The 19,610-nt window shown below is 40.7% G+C and overlaps 1 protein-coding gene across 2 annotated transcripts in view; it reads right to left on the bottom strand.

The window, feature by feature from the left end:
• The window catches only part of ccz1 (CCZ1 homolog, vacuolar protein trafficking and biogenesis associated), a 52,161-nt gene extending 34,367 nt beyond the window's left edge, over positions 1 to 17,794 (bottom strand). Inside the window, exons 1-7 of one of the 2 annotated variants that reach the window (XM_039773880.1) lie at positions 17,624 to 17,794; positions 13,522 to 13,594; positions 8,020 to 8,116; positions 4,806 to 4,903; positions 4,280 to 4,373; positions 1,239 to 1,316; positions 170 to 217 (exon numbers count right to left, since the gene is read on the bottom strand). In XM_039773880.1, coding sequence (XP_039629814.1) covers positions 170 to 217; positions 1,239 to 1,316; positions 4,280 to 4,373; positions 4,806 to 4,903; positions 8,020 to 8,116; positions 13,522 to 13,535 — 429 coding nt within the window. In that variant the 5' untranslated portion in view covers positions 13,536 to 13,594; positions 17,624 to 17,794. The remainder of the gene's footprint in view (positions 1 to 169; positions 218 to 1,238; positions 1,317 to 4,279; positions 4,374 to 4,805; positions 4,904 to 8,019; positions 8,117 to 13,521; positions 13,595 to 17,623) is intronic. The other variant, XM_039773881.1, reaches the window with a different exon arrangement.
• Positions 17,795 to 19,610: the final 1,816 nt, after the last annotated feature.

Genomic DNA, 19,610 nt, shown 5'->3' with positions numbered 1-19,610 from the left:
CATTCAAGAGTCAGCAGGCCAACTCTGAAGATTTTAAGGCATACAGTACACAGAAATATACAAAACCTTTAGGCCCAATGATTTAGGCAACAAGGGTAACAATTAACAATAAATTAAGTCTAGTTATTTTTGCTTGAAGATAAAAATTGACACATGTGCCTGAGCTTACCTTGTACATGTTATAGCACTGCTGCAGCACAGCCCCATATACTGAGTCCTGGAGACAAATAAACCAAGGAGACATCAGCATAGTCATATTGATTCACAGTGCAAGAAGGTTTTTATATGTTGATTTTACATTTAAATAAAATATATAATTAATCAAAAAGATATCATTGATAATAAAGTGGGTAACCATAAAGATGGTGGTTATATTCTCTTGGATGCTTTTCACTCAGTCACAGTGGAACCAGTTTATGTCTGAAATGATTCAAAATTACACATGCTATGGAAGAAACTTCATTAAAAGCCTTAGGCCTCTTGTAATGTACCATATCTGCTTTCATTTTACACACAGACATTCTAACTAAATTATAATAACAGCCACAGCACATTACACTTCAATATCTGGTATCGATACCAAAGTCAAAAAGCATTAAAAGTTTCAGTAATTCATTTTTTAAATCCACTTTTTTAGGTTAAATACACAATTGGCGTTAGAAAAGGAACTGGAATAAAGCAGGAGCCAACCCTGAATGTGACACTAGTTTATCACCATTGTAGGGTACTCTCACACTAATGGATACTCATCTAGTTTATAGTCACCAGTTAATCCAGCATTTCTCATCATGGTGATATGTGAGGGAAGATGCTGTGAACAGAAAAGCCTTCTAAGACATGTCAGAATGGCCTAATTCCAAAAGACAATGACAAATCTAAAAATCAAGCTCACACTGCATCAACATAGTATCATTGAATTTCATACCTTTTTCCTATATTCTGACAACCATCATGAATTTCTCAATGGCTTCTCTGAAACTTTTATTCTTCAAACATCTAATTCAATACTTCCCATTCTATCTTGAATCTCACGTACACCCATTCTTCCTTTCAAAACTCATTATCTACTTTATTCATAACTGCCTGTTTCATTGTGAACCTCTTTAACATATATTTACAATGTAGACAGTAAATCTCCCTTAATGGCGAGCAAGACTGTGAACTTTAAATAATCAAAGAAGCATTCTGCCTAAAATTAGGCCTGCTAAACACAGTAAACAAATTAATGTTCAGCTCACCAGCATTTCTTCCTCTTGATACTCCAGAACTGGCTTTCCACCCTTGCTGGGTCTTTCTATCATGGGATTTTTCACAACCTGGAAAACAAAAATACACCTGAGGAGAAGCCCATATTACATTTAGGGGCATGTTTTTAAACTAGAAATATAACATAAAAAAAGAAAAATAGATACCTAGTAGTGCATTGTCAGGCAACCGGTGCGCTTTTCTAGGGGCACCGCGAAAACTTTTGTAAAATATTTAAAATTGGTAGTTTTTTTTGAACTTTTGGTTGATTAAAAAGATAATATTTAAAAAAATATATTTTATGTTAGAAAAACAGATAACGGAACACTTACGGAAATGAAGTCTAAGAAACGCGAGAGACTTCAAATGATCGACAAGGAAATGCGCGTCTGTCTTCCTCCTCCTGGGGACTGTATTGGACAAGTGATGAGCAGTGCCTGGTTGTCTCCACACACTGAGGTGAGGCAAGATGCATGACAGCCCACATGGAGTTTGCTAAAAGACACCTGAAGGACTCTGAGATGGTGAGAAATAAGATTCTCTGGTCTGATGAGACCAAGATAGAACTTTTTGGCCTTAATTCTAAGCGGTATGTGTGGAGACAACCAGGCCCTGCTCATCACTTGTCCAATACAGTCCCCACAGTGAAGCATGGCGGTGGCAGCATCATGCTGTGGGGGTGTTTTTCAGCTGCAGGGACAGGACGACTGGTTGCAATCGAGGGAAACATGAATGCGGCCAAGTACAGGGATATCCTGGACAAAAACCTTCTCCAGAGTGCTAAAGACCTCAGACTGGGCCGAAGGTTTACCTTCCAACAAGACAATGGCCCTAAGCACACAGCTAAAATAACGAAGGAGTGGCTTCACAACAACTCTGTGACTGTTCTTGAATGACCCAGTCAGAGCCCAGACTTAAACCAAATTGAGCATCTCTGGAGAGACCTAAAAATGGCTGTCCACCAACGTTTACCATCCAACCTGACAGAACTGGAGAGGATCTGCAAGGTGGAATGGATGAGGATCCCCAAATCCAGGTGTGAAAAACTTGTTGCATCTTTCCCAAGAAGACTCCTGGCTGTATGAGCTCAAAAGGGGGCTTCTACTAAATACTGAGCAAAGGGTCTGAATACTTAGGTGCTGTGTGTACATTAATGAGGAAAAAAAATAATTTAAATGATTTTAGCAAATGGCTGCAATATAACAAAGAGTGAAAAATTGAAGGGGGTCTGAATACTTTCCATACCCACTGTATAGTACATCCCTCAATGGGCGGCACGGTGGCGCAATGGTAGCGCTGCTGCCTTGCAGTAAGGAGACCTGTGGGTTTGCTCCCTTCATTCTCCCTGGGTGGAGTTTGCATGTTCTCCCGTGTCTGCGTGGGTTTCCTCCTACAGTCCAAAGACATGCAGGTTAGGTGCATTGGCAATTCTAAATTGTGTGTGCTTGGTGTGTGTGTGTGTGTGAACTGTGGTGGGCTGGTGCCCCGCCCGGGGGTTTGTTCCTGCCTTGAGCCCTGTGCTAGCTGGGATTGGCTCGAGCAGACCCCTGTGACCCTGTGTTAGGATATAGCGGGTTGGAAAATGACTGACTGATTGACTGAATGACATCCCTCAATTTCCTAAACAAACATTGAAACTTTTTTCCGTACCATATCATTTTCTAAGCCTGCTTAATCCTGTCCAGATTAGCAGATAAATCAGATCTTAGTTATAATTATATCAATTGTGTACAGAAATACTTTGGGGGATTCTCTGCCAATGTTTTGTAGAAAAAGTGGGTCATAGCAATGACTGGATAAGCAGTGCCTATTATAAAACACCAACTGCGGGACAGTGAGCAGAATGTCAAGAGTCACAATGGACAGACAATACCTGACCAGAGCAGGGCAGGGGGATTCAGCCTGCAGAATTCTTTATTGAAAGAAAGCACAATGAACAACATGTACATACCCAACACCTCTCAGGAGGCTTAATGATAACCAAAAAGCGATTAAGGTGCACCACCTGGCCTGCAATGAATTTAGCCAATAGCTCATAGCTGAAGCAGTTGTATCATTCCGTGAAATAATTTATTTTGCTGGAATTAATTATTGGCACAAGTGTTTTCAGCATTGTAGGAAATTCATTTAAATCCTTTCAATCCTGTTCTGGAGGGTGACAGAGGCAGTTGTTTTAGATACCAAATGAACTTAATTTTCTTTCTAGGGGTACCCAGGGCTGAAGAGATTGGAGGGAAAAAGATTTCTCAAGCAATTGCCAACCTGGGTAAACTTGGAAAATGTTAATTAAACAGATAAAGATGAAGCTTAGGTTTCCTGCTTGACTGTTGCCCAGTCAGTAGAAATACATATTGCTTAGTGAGGTCTGCCTAGTTTAGCATGATCTTTAATTTTATCTTATAAAATTGCATAATATAGTTTAAGCATTTTCTTAGATAAGCTGGCTTTTTTACTTGTGGTAACTTAACCATCAAACATATACTGTACATCAACAGTAAATAAGGAAACATGTGGGAGGACGGCACCTGTATGTGGCTGATCACAATAAACAGCATTATGTGTGAAAAGCAGCTACAGTGTTGAGCAATATATCTAAGAGCTACAAGGTCAGTTCAACCACTGACACAATATATAATCCAGAACGATTTTAGCCTGTTAAAGTTCAAACTGGACAAAGGTAGAAACAACTGTCCTATTCGTGTATGATAGAGCATCAGAAAAGGAACTGGTTATAATGCAAATAAAAGCCACAATTGCTGGGTTGAAAATAACTGAACTATATAGGCAAAAGAACATACATGACTAGAATCTTTTTACCTGCTATAATGAAAATGCTGGTAAATGGGAAGCAAGCCATTCCAGTAAAATTGCTGCATATCTATTTCGCTACAATAGAAATGTACAGACTTGGAAGACTGTATAAGCTTATGGTAAAGGTTTTCAACAGGAGCAGCCTCCGCGCAACTCGCCAGATTAAATTCAAGTGTCTTCTTAGGAAAACGAAATCAATTAAAAATATATAAAATATATATACCATGACCATCCAAAAGTGTTCTTCTGGCTCGAAAAAGAACTGCCTGTTTTTCTGGGTGTGTAAGGATTTGGCAGGTTTTGTAGGGCAGAAAGTCCTGTGTGGGAAAAAGAAAGATTCATTTAGAAATATCAGATACAAAATTAGCACATTTTAGGCTTAACAACAAAATTACCCAATCTCCAAAATACCTTTTGTGATACTAATTTTACCTTCTTTGTCATATGCAATTTCTTGCATTAGGAATTTGGCATTTTTTGCATACCCCAACTTAGAGAGAGAAAGGCTTGGGGTCAGAGTGCAGGGTCTGCTATTTTTGTACAACGCTCCAGGAGCAACTGCAGGTTATGGGCCTTGCTAAAGGGCCCAACAAGAAAGCATTCCTTCTAGCACTGCAGGCATAATAATAATACTAATACTGCTACCATTGCCATCTAGGAAGGTTTAGTGGTGTGAAACATCTACAAGTAAAAAGTCATCAAAAAAAAAAAAGCTCAGCAGTCTGCTCTCTGCATTCTCTATGCTTTACCTTGTAAACTGTACAATAGCCTCACAGAGCCCAACATTGCGGATTTTTTCATTCTTCTCCAACTCACTGGGATGATAGAAGAGAATTTTCTTTTCTTCCTTAAAAATAAAGTAGCAAGAGAAACATTTTGGTGTAAACCTTGAATAACAAAATTATCAATGCATTGGGTTACCAAAGAGGACCCTAAAAGTATGCACCCGACCACTGACTCATCCTGTGGCACAAAGAGAGTCAGTTCACCTAATAGTGCACCCATTCCAGAAATATGGCAAATAATTAGAACATCAGAACATTTTTGACAGGAACATTTCGTCCAACAAACTTGCTTTTCACTTAATTTCTCCAAAATAACACCAAGTTGAGTTTTGAGGGTCCCTAAAGTCCAATTCTCCGCCACACTGCTTGGTAATTTATCTATGGTTCCAATCACATACCATTTCAGTTAAGAAATTGGTGTCTCAGGTAAATAAATAAATAACAATTGGGGCAACTCTTTAAGAAATTTGTTAAATTTGTTAAATCTTTGTTAAATGGTGCGACCCAAACCACTTACACCTTAACACCAGCAAGACCAAGGAGCTGGTGGTGGATTTTAGGAGGCCCAGGTCCCTCATGGACCCTGTGATCATCAGAGGTGACTGTGCAGAGGGTGCAGACCTTTAAATATCTGGGAGTGCAGCTGGATGACAAATTGGACTGGACTGCCAATACTGATGCTCTATGTAAGAAAGGTCAGAGCAGACTATACTTTCTGAGAAGGTTGGCATCCTTCAACATCTGCAGTAAGATGCTGCAGATGTTCTACCAGACGGTTGTGGCGAGTGCCCTCTTCTACGCGGTGGTGTGCTGGGGTGGCAGCATAAAGATGAAAGACGCCTCACGCCTGGACAAACTTGTTAAGAAGGCAGGCTCCATTGTAGGATTAAAGTTGGACAGTTTAACATCTGTGGCAGAGCGACGGGCATTAAGCAAACTCCTGTCAATCACGAATAATCCACTGCATCCACTGAACAGTGTCATCTCCAGGCAGAGGAGTAGCTTCAGTGACAGACTTTTGTCACTGTCCTGCTCCACTGACAGACTGAGGAGATCGTTCCTCCCCCACACTATGCGACTCTTCAATTCCACCCGGAGGAGTAAATGCGAACATTAAATTTATTTGAATTTTTTTCATTTTTATTACTATTTAATTTAATATTGTTTCTTTGTATCAGTATACTGCTGCTGGATTATGTGAATTTCCCCTTGGGATTAATAAAGTATCTATCTATCTATCTATCTATGAAAAAGTTTTCATTGGTAAAACTGTCTGTACACTTAATAAGAAATATTAACATTTTAAAATTTTCCATTTTTAAATTGTTCTTCTAAAACCAACACCTGTACTTTCAAAACCCAGTATGAATGGCATGGTCTATTAATTTAGCATTGACAGCTGGTAAAATACAGTAGGCTTCACTCCCTCTGCCCAAAGAAGTCTCACTATGGCGTGTTGTACAACAATAGTGCAATCCCGCAGCAGAGCATCCATGTTCAGTTAACCTTGGCATCAACACGCTGTACTATGTGTGTTCAAACTACCCATAAGTTGTTGCGAACATCCATAATATTCAAATTCCCTTTACTTTTTTGATTTCCCCTTATACTTCAATTTATACAATACTAACCATGTCGACAGTTAATATAATAAATTTAAAAATGCTTGCTATCTCTTGTCATATGTGTAGCTTCAGCACCTTTTTATGGTATCTGCATGTGTCTGAACCTCTCTTGAATCGCGTTCGACAACTCTGTCATTATTTTCAAGGTGCCTTGCTCGCCTCCTACACCTTTGTTGCTCCGTGTGCGTCTCACTCAATTGCACTTCCGGGTTCAATTACACCGCCAAAGCCAAACTGACCAATCACGCTAAAGCTAAACTGACCAATCAGATTGCTCTGAGGGACAGGGCACATAAAAGCACCTTACCATTTTATTATATCGTAGAATTCCTTGAACTAAATTAATTGAATGCTTTCCTAATTTACTGAAGGACCCACTTACTCTAAGTACCCCCTCCTTATAAATTACTTTTGATCTAGAATCTGCACAGTCAAATGGAGACTTCTATATTTTTTTTACTATCCTTGTATCTCCAGAGTCTGTATTTTATGCAGTATATATGATGGATAAAAATTTAAAGTTTTATGTTTTCATCTTTAAACAAAAGGGCGGCACGGTGGCGCAGTGGTAGCGCTGCTGCCTCGCAGTTAGGAGACCCGGGTTCGCTTCCCGGGTCCTCCCTGGTGGAGTTTGCATGTTCTCCCGTGTCTGCGTGGGTTTCCTCCGGGCGCTCCGGTTTCCTCCCACAATCCAAAGACATGCAGGTTAGGTGGATTGGCGATTCTAAATTGGCCCTAGTGTGTGCTTGGTGTGTGGGTGTGTTTGTGTGTGTCCTGCGGTGGGTTGGCACCCTGCCCAGGATTGGTTCCTGCCTTGTGCCCTGTGTTGGCTGGGATTGGCTCCAGCAGACCCCCGTGACCCTGTATTCGGATTCAGCGGGTTAGACAATGGATGGATGGATGGATGGATCTTTAAACAAAGTTAACCACTTTCAGAGTGGCACAGTTATTAGAATTATAAAATGATAGATGCCTATTTGTTGATCCACTAAATGTTGGTATACAGAAATTGTGATTTTGCATTTTTTGCACATGCATGACCAAAATACAGCACAACTGGTGATTAAAAATACACAATATTTCTACTTGATTCCTCTTTTAAATTCCAAACTATAAAAAATATGGATCTGCTGCTACAGCTTTATATACAAAATGTGCTTGCTATCATTTAATTGGATGATAAAAGTCTGTGAATTTTCTTGATTCTTCTTATAAAACACTCTGATCACAAATTTCACTTAGATGATTAAATGAGCAGGTACACAGAGGTGGGAAGGTTGAAAAGGATGTGGTTGGACATGGCTGGCGGATGATAAGAGTGGAATGAGTCTCATTCTAAAGAATGCCCAGGACTGCAGAGAGTAGAAGGAAACAGATTTGAAAGTGGCTAATGTGGGTTTACCTGGACTGTTTTATTGTAAAAACTGCTTTCTGGACGTGTGCACTACAATGCAATCTAAAACACACTGGTTCTGCAGTTTCTCTACACCACATGCTACACTGTAAGGCCAACTCACACTTCTCTCAAACATATGGGAAAAAAGTCATCTTACCTCGCCTTCCCTGGGTCCAAACTTTGGATTGTAGATAAAAAAATTCAACAGTGATGGGCCGTACAGCTTCTCTTGACTTCCTGATGCCATCCTCGGACTATGGAAGGGAAAAAAACAAATATATTAAAAGATACTTAACAACTACTGTCTTAAAAAAAATGATTCAATTGAGAGATGATAGATAGATAGATAGATAGATATGAAAGGCACTATATAACAGATAGATAGATAGATAGATAGATAGATAGATAGATAGATAGATAGATAGATAGATACTTTATTAATCCCAAGGGGAAATCCACAAAAAGAACTATATGTGTAAGCACTTCCTTTAATTTTTAGCACCTAGCATGTTCTCCTTCAGTTATATGCTTTGGTGTCCACAAAGAATGTGATACAGACTGCATTAAACATTTAGCAAATTTTATTAGAAGTGACAGCAACATAATTAACAGTCCTAAGCACTTTGAAGTTAATGGACTCATATAAGTGGGAGTGAGTGTGCACTGTGAGGGAATGGGACCCAATACAGGGTGAGATCCCACTTACATCCAGTGTTGCTGGCACAGAATGCAAAAAAGAACAATCTGAATTAGTGTAAGCCGCCCTAATTTGTGATGTTCATAAGAAATGTAATTATTTACTTCATGAGGCTGAAGTACATAATAAATAATAATAGTTATGTCAGAATATTTAAAATGTGTGCTTTAATTTAAATGTTTAAAAACTAATTATTCTGGTATTGTCATAGAAATTTGTCATTTTTCACCCTCTTGATAGAGGTCTATAGAGGGTTAGAACTCTAGTAAAGGATCAAAAAACAAAAATAATACATTCCTTGAAATAATCTAAAGTGAAAGCCTACAAGTTTATTTTTGAAAATTGACATTTTTAACCTTCTGCAAGTGACTCTTAGAGGGCTAGCACCACCAGAAAAGAATCAAATATAAAAAAAAAAAACTATTGTCATAATCATGATCAGCAACCTTGAAATAACCTAAAAACATTCTATATGCTTATATTAAAGATCCCTGTTTTTTCAAAGTTTTGTGAAAAGGAGTAACTTTGACCTCTTGTTATCGCATCAGGGGGTGAACCTATGGGGTTGGTTCACGTGGCATGTCTTTGCAGAAGACACTTATTGGTTTACTCTTTATCATAAGGGCGTGATTGTGTGCACAAAATATGGTCCAAAATGACTTACAAATAGGATATTTTGGGGTCTAGAGGGCCAAAAATACGGGGAACCCCAAAACGCTTGATGTCTTGCATAATTAGACTTCAAGTCAAGTTGAACAGCTTTTTTGTAGCAGTGAATCAGGAGGTGCCAGACAAAAAGCAGTGAAATGATTTCAATGTGTCCATTAGTCATTCTTATGAACACAAAAAGAAGTTTAATTTTTACACGTACATATAGAGTGTATATACAAATGTATACATATAGTGTATGTATATACACATGCATGGGCGGCACGGTGGCGCAGTGGTAGCGCTGCTACCTCGCAGTTAGGAGACCCGGGTTCGCTTCCCGGGTCCTCCCTGCGTGGAGTTTGCATGTTCTCCCGTGTCTGTGTGGGTTTCCTCCGGGCGCTCCGGTTTCCTCCCACAATCCAAAGACATGCAGGTTAGGTGGATTGGCGATTCTGAATTGGCCCTAGTGTGTGCTTGGTGTGTGTGTCCTGCGGTGGGTTGGCACCCTGCCCAGGATTGGTTCCTGCCTTGTGCCCTGTGTTGGCTGGGATTGGCTCCAGCAGATCCCCGTGACCCTGTGTTCGGATTCAGCGGGTTAGGAAATGGATGGATGGATATACACATGCATGTACACACACATGAAACTGGGGAGAAAACAACTAATTAACCACATGGGACACATGTGAACCCTGTGACAATGACAATATATTGTCACATACCATGGAATAACCTTTGTTTTTCACAATCTGACTACAGGGATAAGCCAAGGAAAACATTGATGGCAACACAGCGAGTTAATGGTTCCCTGTGATTACAACCAGTCTGAAGAGACATGAAGCTGCCAAGCCCAACCTCTAGTCTCACCTTATCTGGTCAGATAAGCTTTTTAAATACCAAGCTTGAAATCATCTGTGATCAGCAATGAGGTAAGAGACAACTATATATAACTAAAAAAAGCAGACTTTTTTCCCCAATTGTTTACTTTTTTTTTGTCTTGAAATAAAATAAGTGTCAGCAGGGTATCCCAACTGTTTCTGATGTGTTATTCTGTCTTTATTTCAGTATCCACAATCTATAATAAGTAAATCAGTTACTAAAGATACTAGCAAGAGCACACTTTCTCATATAAATAGTAGGAAGATGGCTGGCCAATGGAAGCATTCATACTTATTCTGAACTTATGACTTCTGATAGCTATAGTGGCATCAGAAAGGCATCCCTCTATGCCACTTTCATTATCCAAGTTCATTCATTTCTATTGTGCTGTAGTTTACGAGCAAAACTGCATTTTAATTCTTTGCAAAAACTTGAACTTACATATTTTCTTTTATGACAGAAATGTTTTTGACACTGTGATGTATGCTGTAAGAGAATAAATAGCATACACATTCACAGAGAGAAATACACAAGCTGTGTATGTGTAGTTGTTTCCCATATATCTATACATCTCTGACCAACTGGTACACTTTTTTCCCCCAAAAGCAACTGCATGCAGAATTTCTATGGGAAAGAATAGCCTTACATCTACAGAGATCCAAGTACACATTATGGCTTGGTTTCCATCTAAGTACAAGTTGTGACAATTTAATTCCTGGAATGAACCTGTAGAAAAAATGTGTGCCTATCTGTGCACGAAAAGCTACTGTCATCTTCACGGTAATCTCCTTGTGCAGCTATGCACTTGGTTGGACGATGTTGACATCACTGGAAACGTACCTGGAACTCGATTTTTGAAATACCCTTCCTTATCACGTTATGCTGGATGTCAGAAAAGTCTGGAAATAACTGACCTTTCATGGAAGTTTTTTAATGTTTGGGAAACGCCAGACAAGCAAGGGGCTAAGTCAGATGAACAGGGCAGATGATTCAATTTGGTAATCATTTCTTACACAAGAAGTTGCCAACACTGAGCGCATTACGACATGCAGCATTGACCCACTTCTGCCGTTGGCATTCACATCTTCTCATCCCTCCTTGAACCTCTTATACCACTCAAAGACACTTGACTTCTTCAACAGCTCCAATGTTTTGGCTATAGTTTGTAGCATGGGGTGACAATACATGGCTGTTACAGGAACTAAACTGTCACACCTCGTAGAGTTTATGTGCTCTCTCCATATTCAGGTACTTTGGTTTTCTCATTGGCTAACAGGCAAACCTAAAGTGAACCCGTGTGAGTAAAAGTGAGTGCAATGGCATGGCACACTATTCAGTGTGAGGAAAAATTTGGTTCATTTGAGATATGCTTTAGCCTCTGTAAAACTCCGAGTTCATTTTACCATTGTGTGTATTTGCAGCATAGTCAGGTAGTATGGGTTATTTATATATTTTAGAGATGTGCGTTTTAGCTGTTAAAAGTAAACTGACATCTATGAGTAAATGTGCGTGTGTCAGTTAGCATGCCTTACAACAAGGACCTCAAACTCCAGTCCTGGCTGCAGGTTTTCATTCTAACCATTTTCTTAATTAGTGACCTGTTTTTGCTGATAATTAAATTCTTTTGAATTAATTTTAATTGACTTGTTTTTTTAAGATTTGTTCCCCAGAATTTCTTCATTGTTCTTCTGAATTGCTTCAACTTCTTTTCTAAAACAGAAATGAAATGTGAAGTGAGTGAGCTGACAGAAGAGCAACAAAGTCAGGGCCTCAAACTCCAACCAATTTCACTCGAACCAGTTGCTTCATTAGGCACCGAGTCTTGTTGTTAATTAAACTTGTTCTTTAATTCCATGGCTTGTTGCTGTTCTCATTGTGCAATAGCAGACATTTTCAAAATTGCTGATTTTGTCTTCACTTTTCTAAGAGCAATGTTAAAATGTTTTGGGGAGCTGAGCAAATCAACATTCCTGAGACCTCCAACCTTTTTATTTTCAGATATTGTGTGATGGTCACAGTTTGGTTCATTTCGTATCTCATTTTGTTTGGCTGCTAATTGAGGAAAAAGAAACAATGAAGGGGTCTGAGTCTTCAAAAGCAAATCAAATAAAATGAATTCAAAAGAAGGGGCGGCACAATGGACAGTTCGCTTCCCGGGTCCTCCCTGCCTGGTGTTTGCATGTTCTCCCCGTGTCTGCGTGGGTTTCCTCCCACTGTCCAAAGACATGCAGGTTCGGTGATTAATGGCGATTCTAAATTGTGCTTGGTGTGTGTGTGTGTGCCCTGCGGTGGGTTGGCGCCCTGCCTGGGGTTTGTTCCTGCCTTGTGCCCTGTGTTGGCTGGGATTGGCTCCAGTGGACCCCTGTGTTATGATATAACAGGTTGGATGATGACTGACTGACTGAATTCAAAAGAAGTTAATTTGCAGCAAACACAGGTCACTAATTAAGAAAAGGGTTAGAATGAAAATCTGCAGCCACTGTGACCCAACAGGACTGGAGATTGAGATCCCTGCCTTACAATGAATACGCACCATGGTCAGGGCTGTGTAACGATTTTGGTCCTGCTGAGATGTGCTTTTGCCCATCTATAGTATTATTTTGCCTGTCATTACTGAACCTGGTCTTTAAATTACAGCAGTTATAATGAGAATAAGCCATTCATCCCAAAAGCTTGTCAATCTCTGCATGGATTCTTTTGCTGCCCCAACTTCTCCCATATCTCAAAAAGACACGTGTTGTCGTTTTTTTTGGCAATTCTAATGAAGATCTGTTTGACTGAATGCTGATGTGTATGCAAGAATGCCCTGTGATGGACTGACACCTTATCCAAAGTTGCAGCTGTGTGCTGTTAAGAGTATTCTTCAGACCAACATAAACCTGAACAGGATCAAGAGGGCATGAACATGGGCAGAAAAATACCAGTAACAAAGAAGATTAATTATGTCCATGAACCAGAACTAATTTCTCACTCTAATCTTGTTTTCCAGTTGAACTGGAGAAGTCCAGGAAACACGCTGGCCAGCTCAGAGTGGATTTTCTAAGTACACCATAAAGAGGCCCGGGGTGAGTGAGAATGGGTGCAGTGATCACTTTGGAAAAGATGGTGAATATGATGTGATATGTTGAAAGAAAAGACCAGAGATGAACTAGATGATGAAGTAACGTGCCCTCTGAGAAAGTTACATTCTTTCCGTTAGTTACTGCCTTTTGTCAACTGCTACTGGAATGAGTTCTGGCACCAGAATTCTAAAATGGTTAAAACCGGTTCAGAAAACGGATGGAGGATTACCTTCCCTGGTAGCATTTTGTCCTATACCTTTACCGTGAACTCTAAATGTCAGAACGCTCATTATGTTTGGTGGTCCCAGACCCACAGAACGTCAGTATTAAGCAAATGTGGCTGCTGACGGACCTTTCACCATCCAGGGCTCACCTGATCATCAACATAGGTATGGCCACACTGCACAATCCTCTCCGTTCACTAGCTTGGATAGCATTCCTGGCCCCTAAAGGAATGAAAGAAGAAGTGTATAGGGTGAACTCAAGTACATGAATCTGGACCTGTTTCACTTACCTCAACTATAAATGTTTAAAAAAAAAAAAAAAGAAAATCTGGACTAAAGTATCAAAATATACAGGCACACAAAACAAGCTGGAAAGCACCAGACAAACACAAAGCCAACGGGTTTTAAAAGAAGCTGCAATCTTCCAGCTCCACAAAACAGGGCTTGAATCACAGCCCAGTCATCATCCGTGTGTCAATAACATCTTCTGCCCATGTCTGTATGGATTTTTCTCCCAAATTATACAAAATGTTCAAGAAAAGTTAACTCGTTGGTATTTGTGAGTGTAAGCATGAATGAGCGGTACAAGAACTGGCATCCCACACTGGGCTGCTTTCTGCCTCCTGGCTGCTGCTGTGAAGATGGAAAGAGAATAAACAGATACACAGAATGAATGGATGGACGGTTTGGATTATATGCAGTGATCAGAAATGCTGGCTCACAGCTCCAAGAGACAGTCAGTGGTTGAACCCAATCCTGGTCACCATCTGTGTTGAATCTGCACGTTCGAATCCCTGTGTCAGTGTGGGCTTTCATCCCTTCCCAAAGAAATGTGCTTCTATGCTGGCCTGGTGTGAGCGAACATGAGGGGCTGGCATCTGGTCAGGGGTTGATTCCTGCTTAATGTTGCCTATTGTACTCAAGACAGGCTTTGGATCCATTTGACCCTGACAGATTCAGAAAATGAATAGACGATAGCTGTTTCTATGCAGTACAGTGCATAGAGGATATGAATGCCACCTCATTGCTCCAGAAGACTGGGTTTCAGTCCCAGTCCTGTCAATATATGCGTCGAGTTTACCCATTCTTTCTTTGTCTGAGAGTTTTTTCTTAGCATCACAAAGATGTCCACCTCTAAACTAACCCAGTGTGGATGTGATCTGTGACCCAATCTTTTATTTCTGCCACTGCCCAAAGTTGTCAAGGTGGGCTTCACTTCCAGAGGACAAGCAGCACATTCAGACTATGTATGGACAACAGTTCCTCTTTTATGCAGGGTGGTGACACAGAGATTGGCAATGCTGCTTCACAGCTCCAGGAAACAGAGACTGAATGAAGATGAGTTTTGCCGCCATGTGATACTGAAATGAAGTACTGTAAGATGATTTAGAACACGGGTGTCGAACTCCGGGCCTGGAGGGCCACAGCAGCTACAGGTTTTCATTCTAACCCTTTTCCTAATCAGTGACCTGTTTTCACTGCTAATTCACATTTTAGTAACCCTGTTAGAAGGATTCAGTCCTCTGAATTGATTCGTTTTCCTCATTAAAATGCAGCCAAACAGAAATGAGACGTGAAACGAGCCAACAGATGACCAGCTAAACTGGGGCTTCAAACTCCAACCAGTTTCTTAATGAGAAGCCAATTCCTGCTGTTAATTAAACTCGTTATTTAATTCCACGGCTTGCTGGTGCTCTCGTTCTGCCACAGCTGACATTTCCAGAACTGTTGATTTTTTGTTTTTATAAGAACATCGTCAAAGTGTTTTGGTGAGTTGAGAGATCAACCTTACCGAGACCTTCACCTTTCATTATTTTCAGATATTGTGTGATGTAGCGGCTTGTTTTGTGTCTCATTATTAGTTGGCTGCTAATTAAGGAAAAAAGAAAGAACTAAATGGCCTGAGTCAAGTTAATTAAAAGTAATTAGCAGCAGAAACTGGTCACTAATTAAGAAGATGGTTAGAATGAAAACCTGCAGCCACTGCGGCCCTCCAGGACAGGAGTTTGACACCCCTGATTTAGAACATAAATTGATGAACATGCTATAATCACAAAACTCAATGAAACGGACGTATAACTATCTTTAAACATTTACCCATGATTCCTATTTACCGCAACCTCATGTACGCAAATAATGCAAAAAAAACATCCAAGCGATGCACACAACCTCGGGGAGTCCAGTGAGGGACGAACTGTGGAGAACTTTTTCAGCGTGCCAGGAATGAAGGTCATAGATGGTGGTGAACAACACAATATGTATTTTATAAATTTAAATGAAGCGTCTATGTTATGGAGTAGGCTTGATAAAATTATAACTAGTCTGTCAACATCACCGTAAGGTACATGTTCATCTGGTGGTTTAAATAGGAACCTACAGAGGTCAGCTTTAGTTTAAGTGATGTGTTTTTTGTTTTCTTTACAGGAGTATTAAATGCACAAAAGTCAAGAAATAAAAAAAAAGCCTGCTAATACGGCCCAGTTCCTACGTGTTTTCTGAAATCGAACCCCTTAAGAGTGTATTTTCCCTAAGACAATTTTGTAAACAGATGTTGCTGTAAGTAATCACACGCCTCCCTCAATATTCTCAAATTGTTAAATTACATTTTAAAAATGGCTGATTTTTATCATATTGGTATTTTTTGCACAAAAAAATGACATTTATAAACTTTTACAATGTGCAAGTAATTGCACGATGTGAATTAATACTTGACAAGCGTCTTGGCTTGAAAATTTGACATATTAGGTACGTTTTTACGCTCTTCCTCTGTGCCCCATACCCTTCATTGTAAAGCGGCGAGAAAATTTTAAAAATTTATAGAAAGTGCCATCTTTTAAACACAATTTAGTATGGCAAATGCATATATATTACATTTGTGAAGAAATAACTTTGAGTTGAGAGATACCAAACTTATCCTTTCATTTACATTTTTGTTAGAATTTCAAGGACTTTACAGTACAGTACTCAGTTTTCCACGACCTTCCAGGTTTTCCAGGATTCGCACAAACCCTGATTTTACACTTTTAGAGTCAATTATTGTCCTGTGTACAGGATGGGGCGCATGCACCGATACAGAGTCCAGTGAAACTGTTACTTTGCGTGTGCTAAACAAAAGGGTGGCAGAAAGGAGCAGTGGTGCTTCACAACAAGGAGACCAGGGTTCCCTTTCCTGTGTGGAGTTTCTCTGTTCTCCCTGTGCTCACGAGGGTTCAAAGACGGGCACAATAAGCAGTGCTGTCAGGCGTCAATCGGGATATTTTGGATCAGCACCCACAGGAGAAAAAGTAACCTTTCATGGGTTTGGGTTTTTTTGGACTACTTTATAAAAATCAATGCGGTATTATTGCAATTTTATAAATGCCCTGTCTTCCATGTTTTTCATCCATCCAGCACCCCTACCCCTGCTATTCGTGCTTGTATACGTACTTTATCGTTCAAAAATCTCTCTTGTTTTGGGACAGTATATACCCATTGTATAGGGTGGTCCAGATCTAGTTATGCAATTTTCATTACGCTATAACTTACTAACTTTATTACATAGAAAATCACCGGACCATCGAGAAGTGTGCGAACTGACAACATGAAGAATCGTTTTTCACGCCGAAATGGAATCGTCCCCGCATAAATCAAAATCATCCAAACGATCTGGATCAGCATAATTAGATCTGGATCACCCAGTACTATTCTCAAATCTATGAGGGAGCAGCACTCATGTCCACGCAGTGGAGCTCCAAATGGTATGTACCTAATCCATCACTCTTGATGATGCCTTCCACTTTCTGCTGTGTCTACGTTTGGGCAACTACATGATTTTTAGGCTGACATCAGTTGAATTTTTCAATAGTGCCCGAGTGTGAGTGAGTGAGAGCTGTGTGTGTGTATGTATGTTTTCACCTTATGGTGGATTGGTGACCTGTTCTGGTATTGTTCCTGCTTTTACTGCTTTGCCCAGGGTAGCAAAACTGCTCGAGCCGCCTCGGTTTGAAAATCCCTCTCGTTACTCTTACTACAGGCGCAATCGTCAACGAATTTCTTCAAATCGGCCACACCGATCGGGTGTCTACTGTCCTTGTGTTTAAAAAAACAGTTGAGCACATTGAATGTAACGCCCAGTCTCGTATCACGACGGGAAACAATAAACCGGCGAAATGTCCCCGGCACCGCGTTCGAGACCACTTTGTCCACCGCCCCCCTCCCACCGTCACAACAAGTGACACTTCTCGAGGCTCGCGCCATACACGTCCTGCTTACCGAATCACTGTGCCTACTGTTTGAACAAATGACACATCGTCTTATATCGGGGAATAACAAAAAAAAAAAATACAAAAAAAGATTGCTATATTCCCCTTTCGGTTCTTCTTTTATTCTCCTCTTTCTTTTTCATTAGCTACCGAAGACTCGAGTGCGGCGGTAAAAGAACGCCGAGTGGAAGCCCCAACGCACGAAGAAACGTTCCGACAAGAAAATAATAGAATAGAACGTGGTCCTGCGAGGAAACACGTCTACTACTGAACTCCTGACTAATGAAGTGACTTACAGGGTTAAACAGGATGTGATCGGGTCTGCTTGCACCGGATAACTTAGTTCTTTTTTTTTTAAATATAAAACACATTTTCAGAGTGAATTCTCCTCCAAGTTACTATTGAACAGTAACTAGTTTCTATATCCCTCTACTTAAAGCCTTGGCAGGTGACGGGAATCCGTCAGGGCAACAACAGCGGGTAAGTTGCTGGTGTTGAAGAAGCATATAATTCTATATAGCACCTTTTCACAGTGACCCTCTGCATTTCATAGTAGAACTGGTTTGCATATGTGATCTAATTAGCATCACACGGTCAGAAAGTTGTTGATGATGAACAACTATTTTATTCTATAAAGTGTCTTTCCATGAGGCCCATCACCCCGTTTTAGTGAAACCAGATATGACTTTATTTGGGTCTATGGCAGGTGATGTTAATACAGTAAAGGGAGTGGTTGATGCTGACCAAGGATTTCAATCTGTGTAATTAGGATCGTCTTAACAGCATTATAAGCCCCGGGGCAAAGCAGTGCCCCTACCTACACAACCACTCGGCAAGTCAAAACATACATAGATTAGCATGGGGACCCTCTGTTCATGGGGCCACCGGGCAACTGCCCAGTGTACCCATACATTAAAACAGCCCTGTGTGTAATAACTTTCCGTGGTGACTCCCCCAATCACCCCACACACATTGTAGTATTGGCAAATTGTATATTACTCTATTTGGAGTCAAGGCATAAAGAAAGTCAGAATGGCACAGTCACTTAGTCATTGTTATTGAATATTCATTCATTGTATAAAGTGCCTTTCTATGGTGACCCCCACATATTATTACCAGCTTCAGTATTACTCTCTTTGGAGGCATGGCATAAAGTCAGGTTGTCACAGTCAGTCATTGGTATTAAACAATCATTTATTCTATATAGATAGATAGATAGATAGATAGATACTTTATTAATCCCAAGGGGAAATTCACATAATCCAGCAGCAGTATACTGATAAAGTCGTATATGGAGCTGCTATATAGTGCCTTTCCATGGTGACCCTGCCTCAAAGCATTGTATAGCCAGTCAGTCAGTCCCGCTATATCCTAACACAGGGTCACGGGGGTCTGCTGGAGCCAATCCCAGCCAACACAGGGTGCAAGGCAGAAACAAACCCAGGCAGGGCGCCAGCTCACTGCAGGGCACACACACCCACAATTTAGGATCGCCAATGCACCTAACCTGCATGTTTTTGGACTGTGGGAGGAAACCCACGCAGACACGGGGAGAACATGCAAACTCCACGCAGGGAGGACCCGGGAAGCAAACCCAGGTCTCCTTACTACGAGGCAGCGGCGCTACCACTGTGCCACCGTGCCATCCTCCATTGTATAGCTATTTTCATTATTACTGTATTTGCAGCTGTGGGAAGAAGTGACTCAGTCAGAATCATTCACTCAGTCAGTGGTCAGTGATGAACATTTGATTCAATATAACACCTTTCAATGGTGACCACATCCTTAACACACACATATTTTAGTATAACCAGGTCCCACATTCCTCTGTCTGGAACCATGGCAGGTCAGGTCAGGTCGGGGAGCAGGCACTGGTACCGCGCTATGCCGCACCCACCACATGATGAAACAGCTCGGGATTCTGGTTGGCAACCCCCTAGCCAGACACGAGGTCCAGTCCCACCATCTATCTGCCACAGCCAGATGTTACGTGGGCA

Source organism: Polypterus senegalus, chromosome 13 (assembly GCF_016835505.1).
Source record: "Polypterus senegalus isolate Bchr_013 chromosome 13, ASM1683550v1, whole genome shotgun sequence".
NCBI classification, from domain to species: Eukaryota; Metazoa; Chordata; class Cladistia; order Polypteriformes; family Polypteridae; genus Polypterus; species Polypterus senegalus.
Note: the sequence above shows the minus strand (reverse complement) of the source record. Positions and strands in the feature narration are given on the sequence as shown.